The following is a 19822-nucleotide window of genomic DNA, read 5'->3' as shown; positions in this document are numbered from 1 at the left end:
ATTATCCCTTTGGGGCTGTGCTGCATCCTTGTACATTTTAATATGTACAGGGGGTTTACCTTTTGATTCTTTGATTGTGTTATATTTGCACTTTTGTTGTTCTAACAAATCAATAACAAGTTTTTAAAAAGAAACCAAGCTTCCTCCACCTTCCATGTGACAGCCCTTGAGATATTTGAAGGTGACACGGGTGGCGCTGTGGGTTAAACCACAGAGCCTGGGACTTGCCGACCAGAAGGTTGGCGGTTCGAATCCCTGCGACGGGGTGAGCTCCCGTTGCTCGGTCCCTGCTCCTGCCCACCTAGCAGTTCAAAAGCACGTCAAAGTGCAAGTAGATAAATAGGTACCGCTCCGGCGGGAAGGTAAACGGCGTTTCCGTGCGCTGCTCTGGTTCGCCAGAAGCGGCTTAGTCATGCTGGCCACATGACCCAGAAGCTGTACGCCGGCTCCCTCGGCCAATAAAGCGAGATGAGCACCGCAACCCCAGAGTCGGCCATGACTGGACCTAATGGTCAGGGGTCCCTTTACCTATCATATCTATTATCCAGGTTAAACATACCCAGCTCTTTCAACTGTTCCTCATAAGGCTTGGTTTCTAGACCCTTGACCATCTGGGTTGCCTTCTTCTGCACACCTTACAGCTTGTCAATATATCAATAATGCTTTTGTGATACTATATAGCAAAACTTACCTTCTTAAACAAAGTCACCACCCAGGAAGTTAAGGTAAGGAGGCATTTTATCCAGCAGCTGGGCTGCTTGCAGGAAACCCATTTAGCAGGTGGCAGCAGCCTCCCCTTGCTGTCAAAGACTCCAGCGTTTGGTCATTGATAAACCTACTGTTTTGTACATTTTAATATCTGGAGTGCTCCTGTTGCAGGTTTCCGCCAGCCTCTCCCCCCTTTCCCAGTATATTCCATTCCATTTCTCTCTGCCTCAGTTTTCTTTCACAGCTGCCCGCATCAGCCGGCCCTGAGCTCACTGGGCATACTTAGTCCTCACCATGTTTTTTTATGGCCTCTCCCCGCCCAACCCAACATTTTTTTGAACTTCTGGAAACTGTGTTTCCTGAGCTGCTGGCTGATACAGCCAGCCTGTGCATGGATTTTGGCTGCATGAGGAGTCCACACTTGGAATCAATTCACTAGTGATATGAAAAGCAATACAAACCCATCATTACAAAACTGGGCCGCCTCTTTCCCAAGCTGAGAAGATCTGTATATCACCAGTAGCATGGCTCAAAATACATTAGGCCAGGGATCGCTATCGTAAAAAGAAATAAAACCTTGCTTTGGCCAGTGCTCCAAGAACCACATGCCAGTGGTGGATGTAATTATCCCATATCTGTGAGTCACTCCATGCAGATCAGCAGAGGGAGGTTAGCACCTCCTCTCCTCTCACCAAATGATCAAGTGTGATGACCAAGGAGGGGACAGTTTGCATCCCTGTCAGGAGGCTCTGGGTGGAGTGTTTTAGTTAACCATCCATTGGAGGCAAGGGTGAGCCAGGGTTAGCAATCCCTGCATAGCCTCGGACGAGAACTTTAAAAATAATTTTCAGTGCACGAGAATGCATATTTGGGCTCGTCTACCACCAGTGAGGTCAAAAATTTTAACTGGGTTTTGGTGGGCGAACCTGTCATGATACACTTTCTGAAAAGCAGAATATCCAACCCCCCTTTAGAAGCTTTCTATGCAGTGCCAGGGGCTGTGTGTCGTCCCCACCCAAGCATGCAGATGCCAGCCCTTAGGACTGGAGGGGCACACGAGTGAGTGCAGATGGCACCAGGCAGATGGTCAAGAGTCCACCCTAAGGCACACCTTGGGGTTATGAGCCTAGAGCAGAACAATCACCGTGTTTCATGGGGCTGCCGCAAGTTCCGTTGGCTTTCAAGGTCACCTTGATCTCTTTGCTGACCGTAGTAAATTCATTCCGGATGCATTCTCACACGAACCAGCTGTTACGAGGCAGCCTCTTTGAAGACAGGCTTCTCCCAGAGCAACCTCCCATCATCATAAAATGCTAATGCCAATCTTGGGGGGGGACCAATTATTGTTGCTCATCTCATCAAAACAGCATGATGAGGACACAAGAGGGAGCAGCAGAAGGATTGAGGACAACCCACGGGCTGCAGAAATACTCAAGACAATTAACGTAAACCCCACCGCCGCCGTAACCCTGTCTGTCCATGCTCAGCTACCACAAAATCCAGGGTATGAAGGGGGAAGGAAGTGTTTGGCTTGCTCCACATGCCCCCCAAAATAGCAAAATTCCCGCCAGGATTGGGGCAGGGGGAGAACGTACTAGGAAGTATAGCCTAGAAGGGTAGAGATAATTGCCTGTTTTGTCGCTTACTGTCAACATTGGTGACTTTTGCTTATCTGTATAGATTCACATTTGCTTCCAGCCCTGTTAAGGATGGCAGTCTATGGGCCTTTACAGCACAGGGGTGAGGAACTTGTGATCATCCAGATTCTGTAGGACTCCAGTTCCCATCAGCCTCAGCAAGCATGCCTAATGGTCAGGGCTGATGGGAGCTAGAACCCAGGAACATGTGGGAGGGTCACAGGTTCCCCACATGTGGCTTAAAAGGTAAAGGACCCCTGACAGTTAAGTCCAGTCATGAACGACTCGGGGGTTGCGGCGCTCATCTCTTTACTGGCTGAGGGAGCCGACGTTTGTCCGCAGACAGTTTTTCTGGGTCATGTGGCCAGCAAGACGAAACCAAGAGCCAGCAAGGTGAAACCAGAGCAGTGCACAGAAACGCCGTTTACCTTCCCGCCGGAGCGGTACCTATTTATCTACTTGTGCTCTCGAACTGCTAGGTTGGCAGGAGCAGGGACTGAGCAACGAGAGCTCACCCCATCACGGGGATTCAAACCGCTGACCTTCCAATTGGCAAGCCTTAGGCTAGGCTCAGTGGTTAAACCACAGCGCCACCCGCGTCCCTACATGTGGCTTAGCATTATGCTAATCAACTACTAGATGAGCAAAGATAGTAGTGGCGATGCCATTTTACCAAAGGCACCAATGGCTCTCCATCAAGGGAGAAGGGGAATTTAGGAGCCTTTTTCCAAGGTGCAAGACTACAATTTCCCAAGCACAGAAACTCCCAAACCAAAGGGGCAAGCATATGATTCTATGATTCTATGACCACACCATGAGCCCCAACCACCCACACATTAGGCTCCTGCATGACCTAACCCTGAGGCTGCACAGGCTGGTCCTCTAGAATAACTGGGTTGGGGGATGCAGCATCCTAGAATTGCAAGCATTGAAAGGGACCACAGCGGTCATCTAGTCCAACCCCCTGAAGTGCAGGAATCTTTTGCCCAACATGGGGCTCAAACACACAACCCTGAGATTAAGAGCCTTGTGCTCTACTGCATGAGCTATTCTCCAGATGGAAGTGGTTCTGCAGCCATTTTACTTCGGCAGAGGCACCAGGAGATATAGTCTGACACTTACAGAAACTGCTAGTATAATTGTCTTGATATACCTTTTAAAAAAACCCAAGCTCTGTTATTCTATATGAAGCCACTTTGGATATGCAGCATATGCAGAAACTGGCATTAATGTCAGTGTCAGGCTGGGTACCACTTTATGGTGAGTGAGGGAAACAAGATGACTTTTAATGTTTGAAGCAGCCAATCAGAGGCCAGGGTTTGCAAGCCATTATCCCACGCTAGATATCAGCTTTATCATATGCCGCAGCTCACTCAGAAGCAACTCCACATTTGCCTGTGAGCACCTTCAGTGTCCTTTTGTTTGGGAAGACAGATGGAGGAGCACTGGAGAAGGAAAAACACTAACCCACGCAGCAGCCTCTACCTTAAAAGATTTCAGTGGAAACCAGGAAGCATAATCATTAATAGATGAAAGCTACCATACAATTTTAAATAGGAAGCAGAAGAGTTGAGTACAGCAGCTTAGCTGCTGGGCTGAAACTGGAGACACACATACACACAAGACCGACTATGAACTATTGAGTAAAAAGGTAAAGGGACCCCTGACCATTAGGTCCAGTTGTGGCCGACTCTGGGGTTGCAGCACTCTTCTCGCTTTATTGGCCGAGGGAGCCAGCGTACAGCTTCCGGGTCATGTGGCCATCATGACTAAGCTGCTTCTGGTGAACCAGAGCAGCACACGGAAACGCCGTTTACCTTCCCGCCGGAGCGGTACCTATTTGTCTACTTGCACTTTGACGTGCTTTCAAACTGCTAGATGAGCAGGAGCAGGGACCGAGCAACGGGAGCTCACCCCGTTGCGGGGATTCAAACTGCCAACCTTCTAATCAGCAAGTCCTAGGCTCTGTCGTTTAACCCACAGCGCCACCCATGTCCCTTGAACTACTGAGTAGCCTTGTGTAAAATCAAAGACCCACACCATGTGTGATGGAGCAACCTTAGTGCTATCAATTCAGTTTTCCAATGTTTCCTGCATCACTGCACTTCCAACGCACAGAGAATTGCTTGATCTTTATCTCATTCTGCATCTAATGAAATCAAAGAGCTAAAGAAGAGGCCTGCATGTTATACTCCTCCTTTCTTCTGACACTGTGCAACAGTCGAGGTTCTCATTTTAGACATCCTTACAGAATTTATTAAGTTTAAAAAAAGTAGAAGTTTAAATCCTCTGTCAACGACACGCATCACGGATTGCCCTGAACAAATCACCTTCTGTAAATACAGGAACCATGGTGAACAGTCACAAGGCCACTGTGAGAAGGAATAATGAACAAGTGTACAACTCCTTTTCCAGCCCATAGAGCTGAAACAGACAAGATTTTTAGAGCTTGGAACAGCAGCACCACCAAGTGGGGACTTGGGCGCACGCAGCATAGACCCATAGCATCACTGAAAATGGAAGCATCAACCTTTTGAACAGATTAACCAATTAAGTAATTGCAGCATGCCATCTCTTTCAAAATACCACAGCTTCTCCTGAACAGATGAAAATTCTTCTGTTATTTTAATCTTTAAACAACCGGCAAATGTCAGAACTGACAAATGTAGAGTCAGATCACCTCTGCTCAGATTTCATATGAGCTGATGGAACTGTGGTATTTAGCACTACCCACAAACCTTCAATAAGCCACTTCAGAGCACAGTGGCCTGAGCCCAATCGCAGCAAAAGCATGCAAGTCCCCACCTGGGAGGGACTCCCTCTAAAAGATCCTGCCTAAGAGGATCAATAAGGACCTAATAAGGACCAGTCAAGGCTTACTGAACAAGATCTCAGCAGGAGTTTAGCCCTGGACTTGTTTCCCCTGGCATCTACCCCCTCACTAGCCCAATCATCTCCATCAGCAAAATTAGACACACATGGGATGGAAAGACAAATCGTTAAAAGGAGAAGGTTCAATGTACCGACAAGCTGAAGTTTGCACAACGTGCTCCAGCAAACCCAAAGTAGGGCCTTCGCCTTCTACCACCCACCAGCCCCTCCTAAATCCACATGCAAATCAGAAAACAATTTACTTAAAACTCTTCAACTGAGCCCAGGGGAATGCAAAGCAAGCCACTGCTCTTCAGGAAGATGTAAATAAAGTTGTGATTTAATCCCACCAAAACGTTATGCAGATTTTGTACGATCAGGTGTTTTTGACAGGCCTTTCTTGTTAGACCATATCTAGTACCAGCTGCTCAAAAGGCAAAAGAAACAGACCTTGTGTATTGGGCATTTTATTTCCCGAGGCCACAGAAGCAGGTGGTTTCAGCCAAGGCCCTTATTAGGACCAGTGTCGTTTAAAATGTCCCCGTCGCCCTTCAAATAACTCACAATACATTAAAAAGCACACTGTTTTTCCTACCCTTGAATGAATTATGTGCAAATGTCAAATTAAAAAGACAAACAGCAACTTGAACAAACAATACATCTCCAAATACCAGGAAGTGTGCTTTGGGGAGGTGGAATAAATATTCACAGGAAGCAGCCAGCAAGGAAACAGTAGAATGGTCTGGCAGACCGCTGGTCCCTGTCGCAGAAAGGGCAAAAGCCTGGACTTCCGCTACGGCAATTCACCCCGTTCAAGAACCACCTCTTATTGAAGACTGCAGCCTTCCTCACCAGTGAATGGGAGGACTGGCTTGCATTGAAGTGAGCCTTCTAATCTCACCCCGGTTTGGAGGTACCTGCTGATCACCTGCACAGAGGCCAAGTAACAGCAGAGCAAACAAACTAGGGGTGGTATTTTAGATCTGATGCAGACACGGAATTGCATCACAGCTCAAAGAGTTTGAGCATATGGAACAACATCGCCAAAAACCAAACATCTGCACAAATATGAAGCAGAAAACGTCCCAGCCTCATGGTTGAGTTTAGCCACTGACTGATTTCTTATAATATTTGAAGGCTTGTTTCAAAGACCAAAACACAATTACGGAAATGTATAGCTTGCAATACTAATTCCTCCTAAAAAAACACCAAAAGCTTAGAAGTAAGCTGGCTTGTAATACTTTCTGGACAGGCACAACATAGTCTCTGAGGTACTCCAGCTCCTTCTGCCCCCCGGGTTTACACTGGTAACTAGAGCAATTTAAAGCAGGTCGGAATTTGTTTTGGCCAACACTCCTCAAACAGCCGTGTCACTTACACACTTAAAAGAGGAAAGCCATCGATTCCTCACTGGGCAGATAAAGACTCGCTGCCATCCTACCTCCCAGCACCCTTCCAATAAGGCATGAGGGAGTGACTTGGGAGCCAAATTCTTTAAAAAGGGTTAGCAAACCTCTGTTGGGGACAGTTGGAGGAAGGAGAAGCACACAGCATGATCTACCCAGGCCAGATTTACCTTCTATTGCAGCTTGTGCCCACCTGATGCCCACCAGATGTTCTGAACTGTAACAGTCACCTGTCCCAGCCTGAACTGCCGCCCAAAATATCTGGAGGGCATGAGGTTGAGGCTGCCCTAGAAGTATGCCACAATCACAGGGAGTGTGATTGTATATATGCAGGGACGGCAGTTTGCATTTGAACACTGACAGGCTGTTTTGGCACCAGGGTCACCCCAGGCGCCGCACATGTAAAATGTCACACCTGCGCATTAAAAAGCAACTAAGTTTAAGGGGACGACAAGGTCCAAGAATAAGTTAGAACATGATAAAACAGCTTCCTCTTTGGCAGCAGATAAATACTTCATTACAGGAAGCAAATGCACGTTCCACGAAAATACTTCCAACACCCCTCCGCCACATGTACTCCTGTGTGGTAAGAAAATGCTGGCAAGATCAGAGCTGCGGCTCAGAGGGTGGGGTCAGGTCTCAAAAAAACCCTCCCTGCTCATTGCCCCTTGTACAAAATTAGGGCCATGACACAACCCGGGAAACCCAGTCACAGGTAAATTAGCTTCATCTGTCTGTACTAACATAAAAAGGCACAATTTTAAAAATCGACTTTAAAATCTCATGATCGACACTCCGCTCGGCAGTTGTATGCTACCCTGATTCCCGTATACACACTGTTTAAATGGATTGTCTTCAGAAGCATACGGAGAAACCCTGGACAGAACGCAAACGCTTGAAGGGTTCATGCCTGCAATACGGCAGTCCATGGACTCCGCTTGGTCTTGTAAGAAGTGATTCAGTAGACAGTGAAGCAAAGCCCATGCAAGGAGTGAACAATTCCTGCGAGGCACATGGAGAAGTTAACGTGTCCCCGCTTTCACCCACAGGGCAGGCAGGCGGGCTAAATCTGGCTGCCCTTCTTGGGGCTCTCAGAGCTTCTTCAGGCGACTGTAGTGTTCCCTTTTGCTCTTCTCACCAGCCCAGGTCCTGCTCTTCGTGCGGCATTTGCGCAGGTCTTCCTTGAAGTCTTCGTGGTGCATCGGGCGATAGGCTTGGGGCTCACAGTAGCTCTGAAAGGGAAAAAGGGGATTATGCAAGACCCATAAAATCTCTGGGGCCACTTGTGATTCATTGACAGCCCTTGTATAAATGTATTCTGCACTGATCTTCAGGGTGCTGAAGTCCGACTTAGAATCCATTTCTGTCATCTAAAAAAGCCATCACTTTTCCTTTCTACCTAGGTTGACACAGGAGGAGGGAAATCAAGAAGCACTCTATATTTTATATAGAGTTCATATCTCTGGTTTTCCTAGCACAGAACTGCCTTTCACCCTACACAAAGAACACCTGCACACAGCAACAGCTAGAACAGCTAGGTTGTTAAATTCCCACCTAGCCATTAAGTGAATTGTCTGGGGTTTGGGGACAGTCACTCCCTCTCACACACAACAATGTTTTGTGGACAGAGAGAGAAACCATCTACAGCACCTTGAGCTTCAGGAAGGAAGGTCACGGTACTCATGCAATAAAGACACAAGGAAGAGAAGAAGAAGAAGAAGAAGAAGAAGAAGAAGAAGAAGAGGAGGAGGAGGAGGAGAAAGAGGAGGAAGAGTTTGGATTTGATATCCCGCCTTTCACTCCCTTTAAGGAGTCTCAAAGCAGCTAACATTTTCCTTTCCCTTCCTCCCCCACAACAAACACTCTGTGAGATGAGTGGGGCTGAGAGATTTCAAAGAAGTGTGACTGGCCCAAGGTCACCCAGCAGCTGCATGTGGAGGAGCAGAGACGCGAACCTGGTTCACCAGATTATGAATCTACCACTCTTAACCACTACACCACACTGGCTCTCAGAAACGGAAGCTGAGTAAAATGACACTTACTTTGCATTTTAAGAAGAATTCCTTGTACCCCCCCTTTAGAACATACAGTTCAGGATAATGCAGAGTGGGGTAGCTGTTGCCAAGTCGGTCTCTCTCCCTCACAAATCGGCACCTGTAACAGATGGGAAAGAGCCTCAAAACCCTCCATAAGTGATATACGTGGATGTCATTTCTAACAGGAGGGGGATTGTGACGCCAAGCATCAAAATGCTGTATGAAAGACAATTATTAAAGAAACGCTTGGAGCACACAGGAATTCACCAGGGCTGCTCCTTAAACCCTTCCATTCCTGTACCTGCCTAGTCTCATGATCTTCTTGGGCTATCAATTCTCACCTACCGTATTCCACTATTAAGTATAAACTACTGCCCATCCAATCACGTCTGCACGTAACACCACAAGTCCTCAAAGTTCCCAACCTATGCAAAGGGGAGCATTCGTGTACTCACATCCGCGGGGCCCGCTCTGAAGAGAACTCGCAGTGGAAAATGATGATGACTCGTTTGCCGTCCGATGACACGATGGGCTTCTTCAGCAAAAAGTCCTCCACGTCCTCTTCCATGTGAAGGTTTACAGCACCCTGAGAAGGAGGAGACACTGGTGAGAGAAGGCAGGTCGACTGCGGGTTTTGCACAGCACCCAACAGGACCTGTTGCCCCAAACACTGCATTAAAACAGTATCCATAGTCACTCGAGATCTGCCACGATAACTTAGTTTTAGAAGATGAAAAGGGCAGGCATGTCCAAAGTCTCCAAAGTCCGGTTCAAGGGCCCAATCTGGCCTGCTGGATGCTTTAATCTGGCCCCTGTGGCAGTTTATTTCCTCAACAACTCCAATCCTAAAAAAAGGTCAACAACTTTGGTCAGCCCTTACGGCCCTTCACTTCATCAAATCTAATGTGGCCCATCTTCCCCTCCCTAGCCCAAGTTATAAATAGGACGTCTGGAAGCAGAGGACACCAAACAGATGCTTCGTAATATGCTATTCAGTTTTCTCCAGCATCACTGCATCCTCTCAGACGTCACTACAATGGCTCTGTATAAAAGCAGTTACTTTTTGTTCAGCCTCCCACCAGAAAGCAAAACATTCTTTTGGAAGCTGAACGTCCGACGGGGCTTCCATGGCTTCCGATTGGCTCAGAAGCCACGCTTTGGAAGTCAAACATTTCGGAAGTCGAACAAACTTCTGGAACGGATTCTGTTCAACTTCCAAGGTAAGACTGTACATCTTCTGTTCCCTGACTTGATCTCTCTCCCCTGCCCTGCCATAAAGACACCTTCCTCCCCTGTTTTAGGAAAATCAGCCAAGGGGGTCTTTCCCTGGCAAAGGAGGCCTAAAAACACTTACCTTTGAAGTGAGTGTTTTTCGGGATACCGTGAAAGTGACCAGCACAAGTTGAAACTTAGTCAGAAGTGACAATGCCTAGTATTTGGGACATGCCTAGCTTTGGGATTCACTCTAATGTTTTCTGCTTATGCCCAGATTAATCAGGATGCCAGTCTTGAGCAGGTGCCTCTCAACTTCCCCCCATACCTTGATGTGGCCTCCTTCATATTCATAGGGGTATCGACAGTCAATTATCACGCACTCCTTAATGAAGTTTGAAAACTTGCCATTCAACACGTCAACAATCTGGAGGGGAGGAAAAGGTCAAGCGTTAGACCTCGGGGACGTTGCCCCATTACTTTAAAAACATACTTGTTTTGTTTTAACTAGCAGAACAGTCTAGCTGCCTAGATAAATACCCCACCCCTCTGCCTTCTTTGGACTCCACAGGTGGCCTGCAGACAAACTACCGTATTTTTCACTCTATAAGACGCACCAGACCACAAGACGCACCTAGTTTTTGGAGGAGGAAAACAAGGAAAAAAATATTCTGAATCTCAGAAGCCAGAACAGCAAGAGGGATCGCTGCACAGTGAAAGCAGCAATCCCTCTTGCTGTTCTGGCTTCTGGGATAGCTGCGCAGCCTGCATTCGCTCCATAAGGCGCACACACATTTCCCCTTACTTTTTAGGAGGGAAAAAGTGAGTTATAGAGCAAAAAATACAGTAAGTTTGCAATCCATGTGAAGCAAACATTTCTTTTTGTGAGAAGAGCCTGTGCCGCTTACCATTTCTGGGTCAATATACTTCAGATCTTGATGCTTCCCGTCTACAGTATGGAAAAGGTAACCCTAAGGTGACAAAACGGAGGCCTGGTTCAGAGTGAGGAAAACAGCAGAACACATGAGCGGCCTGCACTTGTCCCACACAAGCCACAGAATGGCAAAAGAGGAAAGGTCACCAGCATTACCTTTGAAAAATCTCCAATAAGATCCCTTGCGTCGTTGTCCAAAATGCTCTCTATTTCTGTTGAGTTTTCGAACAATGAGTTTGGGTCAATCAGCACCAGGCTCTAAAGAAACAAGGGGGAAGCAGATGTGAGATGATGGAAGACCAAGTTCATGTAAAGCTTGCAGCAACGGAAGCATCCTTTCCACAACTGCTTTTGCCTATGCTGATCAGCTAGAAAGGTTTGCAGAACCTCACGGATGAAGAGTGTAAAGGGAGTTAGGAAGAAAGGGTGGAGGAGAATGTGTTGAAAGCCTGCGTTGAGAAAAAGAGGAATGAAGTGCAGAAGGAGGCTCTTGGGAGACCAGTTCCTCTGAAGGGGTGGGTTTGGTGAGAAGGGAACTTTGGAACCCCTGGGTTAAGGGGAAAAGTGAAACGTGTGGGAGGTACGGGGAGAAGCAGTGGCAGTTTTCTATGATTCCAAAGGTATGCTAGAAAGAACAAGCAGAAAGGATGGGAAGGACTTGAAACTAGAGGAAGGGAAACCTCAAGCAAAACATTAGTATTGCCTTATCTAAGAGAATCACAAAGGAATACAATGAACTCCATGGAAAGATAGGAAGTCAGAAGGAAAAGGAAATATCCTGGAAATTTAAGAAACACATTAAGCACCTTCCCTCAGACCTCCAAGTCACCCCTGCCCCTGCTTGGTTCTGCAACCAAATCCCTAAGGATCTTTGCATTTGTTCCCATCTGCACATTAAGCCCCTTTCCTCCTCAAGATTTAGAAGAGTGCCTGCTGATCAGGGGTTCCCACCCCCTTCAGACAACAGCACACCTCTCACAACCAGTACCAAAGGCAAACAGGCTTTGCTTGAAGTTAAGAGTCCAATATGAACACAAACAAATTAAGCAGGCTGCAGTCAGTGTATGGTGCTCAGCCACCAACCGTTAGTTCTTCAGAAGATGCCTTGCAGACGTTTCTTTTCCTCTTGATGAAATAGGGAGAGTTCTCTTCTGGGGATCGCCCCGTTCTCTTCAGGGCAGCTTTGGCCATGCTGTACGGCTCGCTTTCCATGCCCAGCAACCTGCACTGCTTATTCTGCACAAAAACCAAAGCAGCATTAGGACTGCCAGGCAGCCAAAGGTAAAGGAACCCCTGACCATTAGATCCAGTTGCAGAAAACTCTGGGGTTGCGGCGCTCATCTCTCTTTATTGGCCGAGGGAGCCAGCGTACAGGTGATGTGGCCAGGATGACTAAGCCGCTTCTGGCAAACCAGAGCAGTGAACAGAAACGCCGTTTACCTTCCTGCCAGAGTGGTACCTATTTATCTACTTGCATTTTGACGTGCTTTTGAACTGCTAGGTTGGCAGGAGCAGGGACCGAGCAACAGGAGCCCACCCTGTTGCGGGGATTCGAACCACCGAACTTCTGATCGGCAATCCTAGGCTCTGTGGTTTAACCCACAGCGCTACCCGCGTCCCTGCCAGGCAGCCAAAGGCATCAACGAAAAGCAACCGAGCACACGTAATTACTTATACCTCATCCACCCACTCTGAAAATGCTGAAGGTCCGTTGCAGGAGCAATGCAATGTTTCCCGCCACAGTTAATCTCTCTGGCGAGGTGAGGCACCAAGTGGAATCCAAAAGGACTGGCATGGCCATGGAAGTGGAAGAGAGCTCTACTTCCATCTTGCATCTTGGCCAGAACACACAACCACACACAAAGAAACACAAGCTCCAAAGCCACAGATAGACAACTGTGGAGTAGATGTCATATGCTTGAACGTATTCAAGAGAAACAGCACTAAAAGCGAACACCTCTTGAATATCAGAAAATAAGCTCCACTGAAAGCAACAAAGGGTTTTAAATGCACTATTCAGAAGACTAAAATAACCAACTTACATGGGCATCTTCCCCTTTCTTCATGACTAGAGGAGCTGTCCAAAGGCTGGCCACGTCAGAGGGCATCTCACCATCATTCTAAAATAAAATTAAAAGGTCAGTTATTAAGCAGGGAAAACACCGTTAGTAGCAAGTGAAATGATGACTCTTCTTGGACAGGAGGGACTTTGCCACTTATCAAGATTAAATTAAATTATTGTCGTAAGTTATACGTGGAGTGCATTTGCAGACTACTCAGAAATGTCCACTGGACCAAAATAGAGTGTTGAGTTTGCTGTGTGGGTCAAATTTCAATGAATACATCACACCAAACTTGCAAAATGTGCATGGGGCTTCAGTGTTGTTTCCTAGAGTAGTCAGTGCTGGTATTTATCTTTAAATTCTAAGACAGGGTAGGGGTGAGAAATTCCCCTGATGTTGTTGGGACTCCAAATCTCTTCATCCGCAGTCAGCATGGCCATTGGTCAGGGAGGAAGTAAGTGGAAGCTTAGCAACACATGGTGGGCCAAAAGTCGCTGGCCTAAACTATTTGCAGTATTGCTCCCTCCCATTTTGAGTTTGCTTTCCCACAGATGTGCTTCAAAAGCCCTATTCTGTGTTCCACCTGCTCCTGCAGTAAAAAGGGTCTGACTAAGGATACGCTTTTCCCGTGGAACAACATCTTTGGAATTTCCTTCCCCTGGTAGGCTATTCGGTATCATCACTTTTTGCATTTATGCAGCAAGGCATGAGCCTTTTAGCTCTGTTTAATTATGTGTTACTGATGAAAGCTGCTGGAAACCCAACCAACCAATGAATTACTAAAACAAGAGAGGTTACTGCTCAAGTCCACTTATCTCCAGGTTTTCACCCAAAAAAGCAAACCAAGGAATTTGAAAAAGCCTAGTTATATCAATTATCAAGTGCAGTATCTACGGTTCTGGCCATCTTTAGACAGGATGAAAATTGCTGTACCCAACACAAACCACCTAGCTGGGGAACTTTTAGTTTTTTAAGTATTTAATACAGAGGTGTTTTCATCATCACTTACGCAGACATCTGGACCATCCATTATCTCTAAGAATCCATCATCGTCATCATCTTCCTCAGTTTCTGAGGCCCCTCGAGACAGCGGCCTCAGAAATGCTGGACTGAAGCTTTCTTGATAGTTGTCAACTTTTCCACTATGAAACTAAAACAAATGATATTTTATTGGTCGACATTCATTCAGTCTTCCCTCATAGGATTATGGCTTCACTTTGAGGCAAAGATCAGGAGAGGAATAAAGAGACAGGGCATTCTCCTGGCTTGCTTGGGTAGCTCTCATCTAGAATCATAACTCTGTAAACCCAAATACACTAAATGCATAGACCCAACTGCCTAAAAATAAGCTTAATCTGCTTGCAAAACCAAGATGCAGCAAGATGTGGCCTCCTACAATCAGATCTTGCCAAATAATTACATGAGGGCTCCGTGACGGCTGTCCAGTGTCCTCATGGCATGCAAATAATGAAGACTCACTTGGTTTTTGTACCTCCAAGTTGTACTCTTCAGCACATTGTCTCATTCCATGCAGTTTGTTAGAAACTGCAGGCGTACACAGAATCTGGCACCTGATGCAGAAGCATGTTTTTTTCCCAAATCTTGATTTCTAACAGTATTTCTGCCTTTTGAGGCTCTCCTGCCATTTCTGACTGAGTTGGTCTCAGGTTTGGGCATAGTAATTAGCACCACAGTATTCTGGGACAGGAAGCTCTATCTCAAGGCTGAACACAGAGACTACACTAGTATTACATACCAAAAGTGTTGTGGCGGGCTCCTGCCTCAACCCTTCATCTTCAAGGGAAGAGGTACGTAGACTGGTACGAGAAGCAGGCTTTGTTGGCTTTTTGAATTCAAATGGTTCCTTAGGGAAAGGGAACAAGACAGCCGTTTTACCAATTCATTAGAGCTCAACAGGCCAGGAAATAAACCTGCAGTTCTAGAGCCTTTGGTCTAGAGTCCTGCAGCGTTCAAGAGAAATCTAATCTTGATCAGCTCTTTTGTTCTACCACACCCAGTCTTTCTGTAGCCTTTTTCGCCCCCACTCATCTTCCTATAATGAAATTAAGTTCAGCCCATAGCAGATATGCATCTCAGGTGGAACACCTAAGCAAAGCTTAAAATGTATGCCTATTCACATTTAAATGAAGCACCACATGCAGCTGCTTATCAAGGCTCTAAATTCTCCATGAATACATCAGTGCAAAGAAAAATTACCACCACCCTGGGACAAACAGCATCAGATTCAAACACAAAAACTAATTGGGGCCCTTCTCCAGCAACTTTAGGAAGGAAACAGAAGGAGCAAAATGGCTGAAGCAATTCAGTATGATTTTCAACACACTGGCTGAAGTTACTCTTATCACATGGAAAGTGCTCCTGTAAATATCCAAATAAATGCTCTACCAATAACATTCCATCAAGTATTTCACATCTAGGATTTTACAACAGCAAAAAGCACTTAAGCTGGAACACAGTGCCTGCAGCAACACTCATTTACAACTCTAACCCTTTTACACATATGGAGGTTCCAGCCCTTGGGGCATAGCCATGGCCATCTTCCCCAGATTAGGAACTTGATGAAATAAACTTACATTCTCTTTGTTCTCCTCAGGGCCACATCCCTGGAAGACATCACAACTGAGCAAATCTAAGTGGCTCCTCTTCAGAGCAGGACTGCATCCCAAAAGGCTCTGCTGCAAAGGCGGGAGAAGCAAATGCAGAGTCAGGTTCCAGCTCTCCTCTTTTGTCATGATGAGCAACCAACAGAACAGCAGGACCCAATTCAATTGAAAAACATAAAATCTGGGCCAATGACAGTAGCCATGGACCACAGCATGCTAGCTGAAAAAGAACACGGGTGGATTGGAATTGGGAGGTGGGCAGAGCTGGCTAGGACCCGGAACAAGAGCAAGTGATGTAGGGAAGGAGGATTTCTAAAATTGAACATTTTCCAGGGCTTTGTTTTTCCACGGGGGGGAAAATAAATTACTATTTCTATGCATTTGTTGTTTCATAAAATGCCTCATTTAAAACTAGTGAGTGCCAATACAATATTAAGCAAACTTGGGAGTTTCAAACTGTAATTTTTTCAGGTGATCATGCCTAAGGATGGGAGAGAGTACATACATATTTTACATTGGCTCCCAGTGTGTTTCTGAGCACAATTTAAAGTGTTGGTGCTGACTTTTAAAGCCCTAAATGGCCTCGGCCCAATATACCTGAAGGAGCGTCTCCACCCTCATTGTTCAGTCAGGACAGTGAGGTCCAGCTCCGAGGGTCTTCAGGCAGTTCCCACACTGCAAGAAGTTAAGCTACAGGGAACCAGGCAGAGGGCCTTCTCGGTAGTGGAGCCCACCCTGTGGAATGCCCTCCCATCAGGTAAGAAGATGAGTAATTATATAACATTTAAGAAACATCTGAAGGCAGCCCTATATAGGGTAGCTTTTTAAGGTTCAATGTTTTATTATGTTTTTATATATACTGGAAGCTATATTGGCTGGGGCAACCCAGTCAGATAGGTGGGATACGAATAATAATAATTACTATTAATAATAATAATCAATGAGTCATTAAATTAGGTGTGTGCAAAATTAAACCAAAAATATACTAAGAATCCAGCTCTGTGTAAGATATTCAAATCCCTTAATGTCAACACTGAGATTTCCAGGAGCCTGACAGACAACACGCAAGACTTTTCAAGCTTTATTCATTAAGTTTACATAATCTGACAGTTCTGCATAGTGTGAAATTCAGCTGAGAAAGGGACAAAGGAAGTTTTCCTTCCTAAGCTTCACTTACCGGGAGGGAGTGCATTCTTCGCATGGGTACTCTAAAACTGCAAGAACAAAAAAAGGCACATGCCTTAACACAGATTTACAAGTTAAATTTCAACATCCAAGCTAAAATGATAGACTACCTAGTAGTGACTCATTTAGCTAAAATAATATCACACTGACAGTGACCCAACATTCTGGCAAGCGTGACATGTTCCTGAGTGTGAGAGTGCATACACATCCCTCTTCTGTGCCTTGGTGAGTGAGTACTAAAGTCTAAGAATGAGACATTCCCATAAACATTGTGCCAGGAAACAGAGGGGAACCTATCATGCAGCCTTAGCTACACAGCTACAACCAAGAACGTTTTACACCAGTGTTGCTAATTTGAAGTACCAGGGTTCTGAAATACTCAGTCAATACTCTCACACCTTCCAAATGCATTTTTGCTTAACACAAGCTGCTCCAAAGCAGACTCTTTGAGGATGCCCTGAACCAGTTTCATACAAACCCCAAGCAAAAAACAAACAAACCCCCCAAAAAACCCAGTGTATTTCTACATACATTTCATCAAGGTTTTTCATGCCGAGCTGTGTAGGAGAATCCATACAGCAACCTGTGAAAGAAATAATCTTACAACTTGCACAGATTTTTGTAGAAAGTGACAAAACATGCAGACAAAGATATTAGGTCAGTACTGTTCCCATTACGTAAATGGACTGCTGACATATTGAAGCTTATTGTTCACATATAACAGCCATCTTATGGTTTGGCTGCTCATACTAAGTCTTGGATCTTAGTGTTCCCCTTTCTCCCAATCAGAAAAACAATGATGTTACCTCTCAACTGGGTAATCAATCACTGTTAGAACTGGGCTTCCAGTCCTGATCTGTAGGCCATCATTGCCCTGGCTCAGGGAAATTATGGTGGAATCAAACCAGAAAACCAAGGAAAGAACTGGGAGTGCTGGCTTACAACATGGTCCCAATCCTCCAAATCATATGGGGTAAGAAAGTTACATTTGGACCAATCAAGTAAGCTCCTAGCTCAGATGCCAGTTGAACTTCCCAACTAAAACTACAGAGAAGTTTATTGTCAAGCCCAGTGGGTTTTGGATTATATGGGAGCATATTCACCCAGTGCTTTTCCAGCTGCACTGGCTCCCGGTGGAGTACAGGGTCAGATTTAAGGTGCTGGTTTTGACCTTTAAAGCCCTTCACGGCCTAGGACCCTCGTACCTACGGGACCGCCTCTCCTGGTATGTCCCACGGAGGACCTTAAGGTCCTTAAATACTAACACCCTAGAGGTCCCGGGCCCTAAGGAAGTTAGATTAGCCTCAACCAGAGCCAGGGCCTTCTCAACACTGTCTCCGGCCTGGTGGAACGCTCTGTCTCATGAGATCAGGGACCTGCGGGATCCAATTTCTTTCTGCAGGGCCTGTAAGACAGAGTTGTTCCACCTGGCCTTTGGCTTAGAATCAGTTTGATTCCCTCCCCCTCTTTTTCCTTTCTCCTCCTGTGAAGAAGCTGCATCCTAATGTTTTATTGTTGTATTTTAATCTTATTTTTTAAATTGTATTTTAATCAACTTGTTTTAATATTGGTTGTTAGCCGCCCTGAGCCCGGTCTTGGATGGGGAAGGCGGGGTATAAATAAAATTTATTATTACAGCTGAAGGCAAACAAACCAGAATCTGTAGATTCAGAAGACGACGTCCTTTGCAGATTGACATTCTTTTCTTCCGACGTTTGTACACAATTTTCACTTGAGCTGCAAATAATCAGATACATTACTGTTACATTACACATCATTGTGAAGAAGTCTTCTCAGGGCAACCAAATGGAACATAATGCCACTTTACATAAACACAAATGAAAGCACATAAATAAAAAATGCTGCATAAAAGTGGTTCCGTGCTGAGATCAGTTACGTACTTAAGAAAACCAGGGTGGCAAAGTGGCTATCATAAACCAGAAATACTAGCATTCAAATCCTCACTCAGCTCACTGGGTGACCCTGGCCCATGTCACTTGGCCAGCCTAACCTACCTCAAAGGCTGAGAGAAAAAATGGAGGGAGTTGGGAGTGGAAGTATGGAAGCCACCTGGAACTCCCTGGAGAAATGGTGTAATATTAGCGTATGAAGCAAATAAAACAGCAAAATAATAACCAATTATTATTATTCTATCCAATTCTAAAACAGGAGGATGAGGCTCAAACTGGTATAGTGCTCAAGAGTGTTGGGCCAGGGTTGTTCCCCACTGAACTATGAAGCTGACGTTGGGCCAGTCGCTCGCTCTTCAGCTTAACCTGCCTCACAGGGCTGTTGTGTGTGCAGATAAAGGGGAAAATAAGAGACGTGGCGAGGAGAACCATGTACGCTACCTTGCCTTGCTTCAGAGGAAGAGCGCGGCATAATAAGTAATAATAATAAATAATAAAGAGAGAGACATGGCGAGGAGAACCATGTACGCTTCCTTGCCTTGCTTCAGAGGAAGAGCGCGGCATAATAAGTAATAATAATAAATAATAATAACAATAACAATAATAACAATAAGAATAATAAATACTATAACACCCCCATTTGGATTATATACTTAGTCCCACCAAGGCTGCTCGATGGATAGGCGAAGCGGCTTCTAAAGCCAGGTGTGCGCCGTCGCCGAACTCCAACTCCCATCAGCCCCAGCGAGCGCGGCCGACGGCAAAGCATGACGGGAGTTGGAGTTCTGCGGCGTCTGGCGGGACAAAGGCCCCCCCCCCAAACACCACACAGCGAGGCGTGAGACGGCGAAGTCGAGGTCGGCCGCCTGCCTTACCCGCCGCAGCCCAGGCTCCTCCGGCGGTCGGCGGCGCGAGCGAGGCCGGCGGGTTCGGGGAGGCTTCCGCGACCCTGCGGAGCGGGGCAGCGCGGCTGGTCCTGCAGGAGGAGGCGGCGGCGGTGAGAGAGCCTCGTCGGGGCAAGGCCGCCGGGCTCCATGAGGCGAGGCTGGGGGGGGGAGTCAGTCAGTCCGGCGGCAGCGAAGACCCCCTGCTTCTTGCCGCCTCAGCGCTGTGAGGCGGAATGAGCCTCGCCGTCGACGTCGCCTCGGCCTGGAACGCGGAGCAAACCGAAAGAGCGCGCGCGCATTGGAGAAAGAGCGGCGAGGCCCCGCCCCTTCCTCCGGGAGACGCCCACTT

The 19822-nt window shown here is 46.4% G+C and overlaps 1 protein-coding gene across 3 annotated transcripts; it reads right to left on the bottom strand.

Annotated features, from left to right (window-relative positions):
- Nucleotides 1-5667: 5667 nt before the first annotated feature.
- CDC25A (cell division cycle 25A) lies at nucleotides 5668-19798 on the bottom strand. Of its 3 annotated transcripts, none has more exons than XM_028750133.2 (15): nucleotides 19462-19796; nucleotides 18331-18413; nucleotides 17208-17259; nucleotides 16669-16705; nucleotides 15462-15563; nucleotides 14624-14731; nucleotides 13877-14017; nucleotides 12847-12924; nucleotides 11888-12040; nucleotides 10961-11062; nucleotides 10779-10841; nucleotides 10199-10297; nucleotides 9114-9244; nucleotides 8665-8776; nucleotides 5668-7854 (listed from the first exon to the last, which is right to left on the bottom strand). In XM_028750133.2, exons 1-15 carry the CDS (start codon nucleotides 19620-19622, stop codon nucleotides 7714-7716), a joined length of 1563 nt encoding a protein of 520 aa, XP_028605966.2. In that variant the 5' UTR covers nucleotides 19623-19796; the 3' UTR covers nucleotides 5668-7713. The 3 variants fall into 3 exon arrangements, with proteins under 3 accessions (XP_028605966.2, XP_028605968.2, XP_028605969.2); XM_028750135.2 differs by lacking the exon at nucleotides 19462-19796 and adding an exon at nucleotides 19240-19370; XM_028750136.2 differs by lacking the exon at nucleotides 14624-14731 and having other exon boundaries at nucleotides 19462-19798.
- Nucleotides 19799-19822: the final 24 nt, after the last annotated feature.

This window comes from Podarcis muralis, chromosome 12 (genome assembly GCF_964188315.1).
Source record: "Podarcis muralis chromosome 12, rPodMur119.hap1.1, whole genome shotgun sequence".
Lineage (NCBI taxonomy): Eukaryota > Metazoa > Chordata > Lepidosauria > Squamata > Lacertidae > Podarcis > Podarcis muralis.
This window is presented reverse-complemented; position numbering and strand designations above follow the sequence as displayed.

Bases quoted from the DNA above. Each gene is read 5' to 3' on its own strand.
- CDC25A (XM_028750133.2), bottom strand. From the start codon at position 19,622: ATGGAGCCCGGCGGCCTTGCCCCGACGAGGCTCTCTCACCGCCGCCGC. The intron at 14,732-15,461 runs GTAAGTTTATTT...CCTTTCCCTAAG, and splicing joins CTGAGGAGAACAAAGAGAAT to GAACCATTTGAATTCAAAAA. The intron at 10,842-10,960 runs GTAATGCTGGTG...TTGTCACCTTAG, and splicing joins TTATTGGAGATTTTTCAAAG to GGTTACCTTTTCCATACTGT.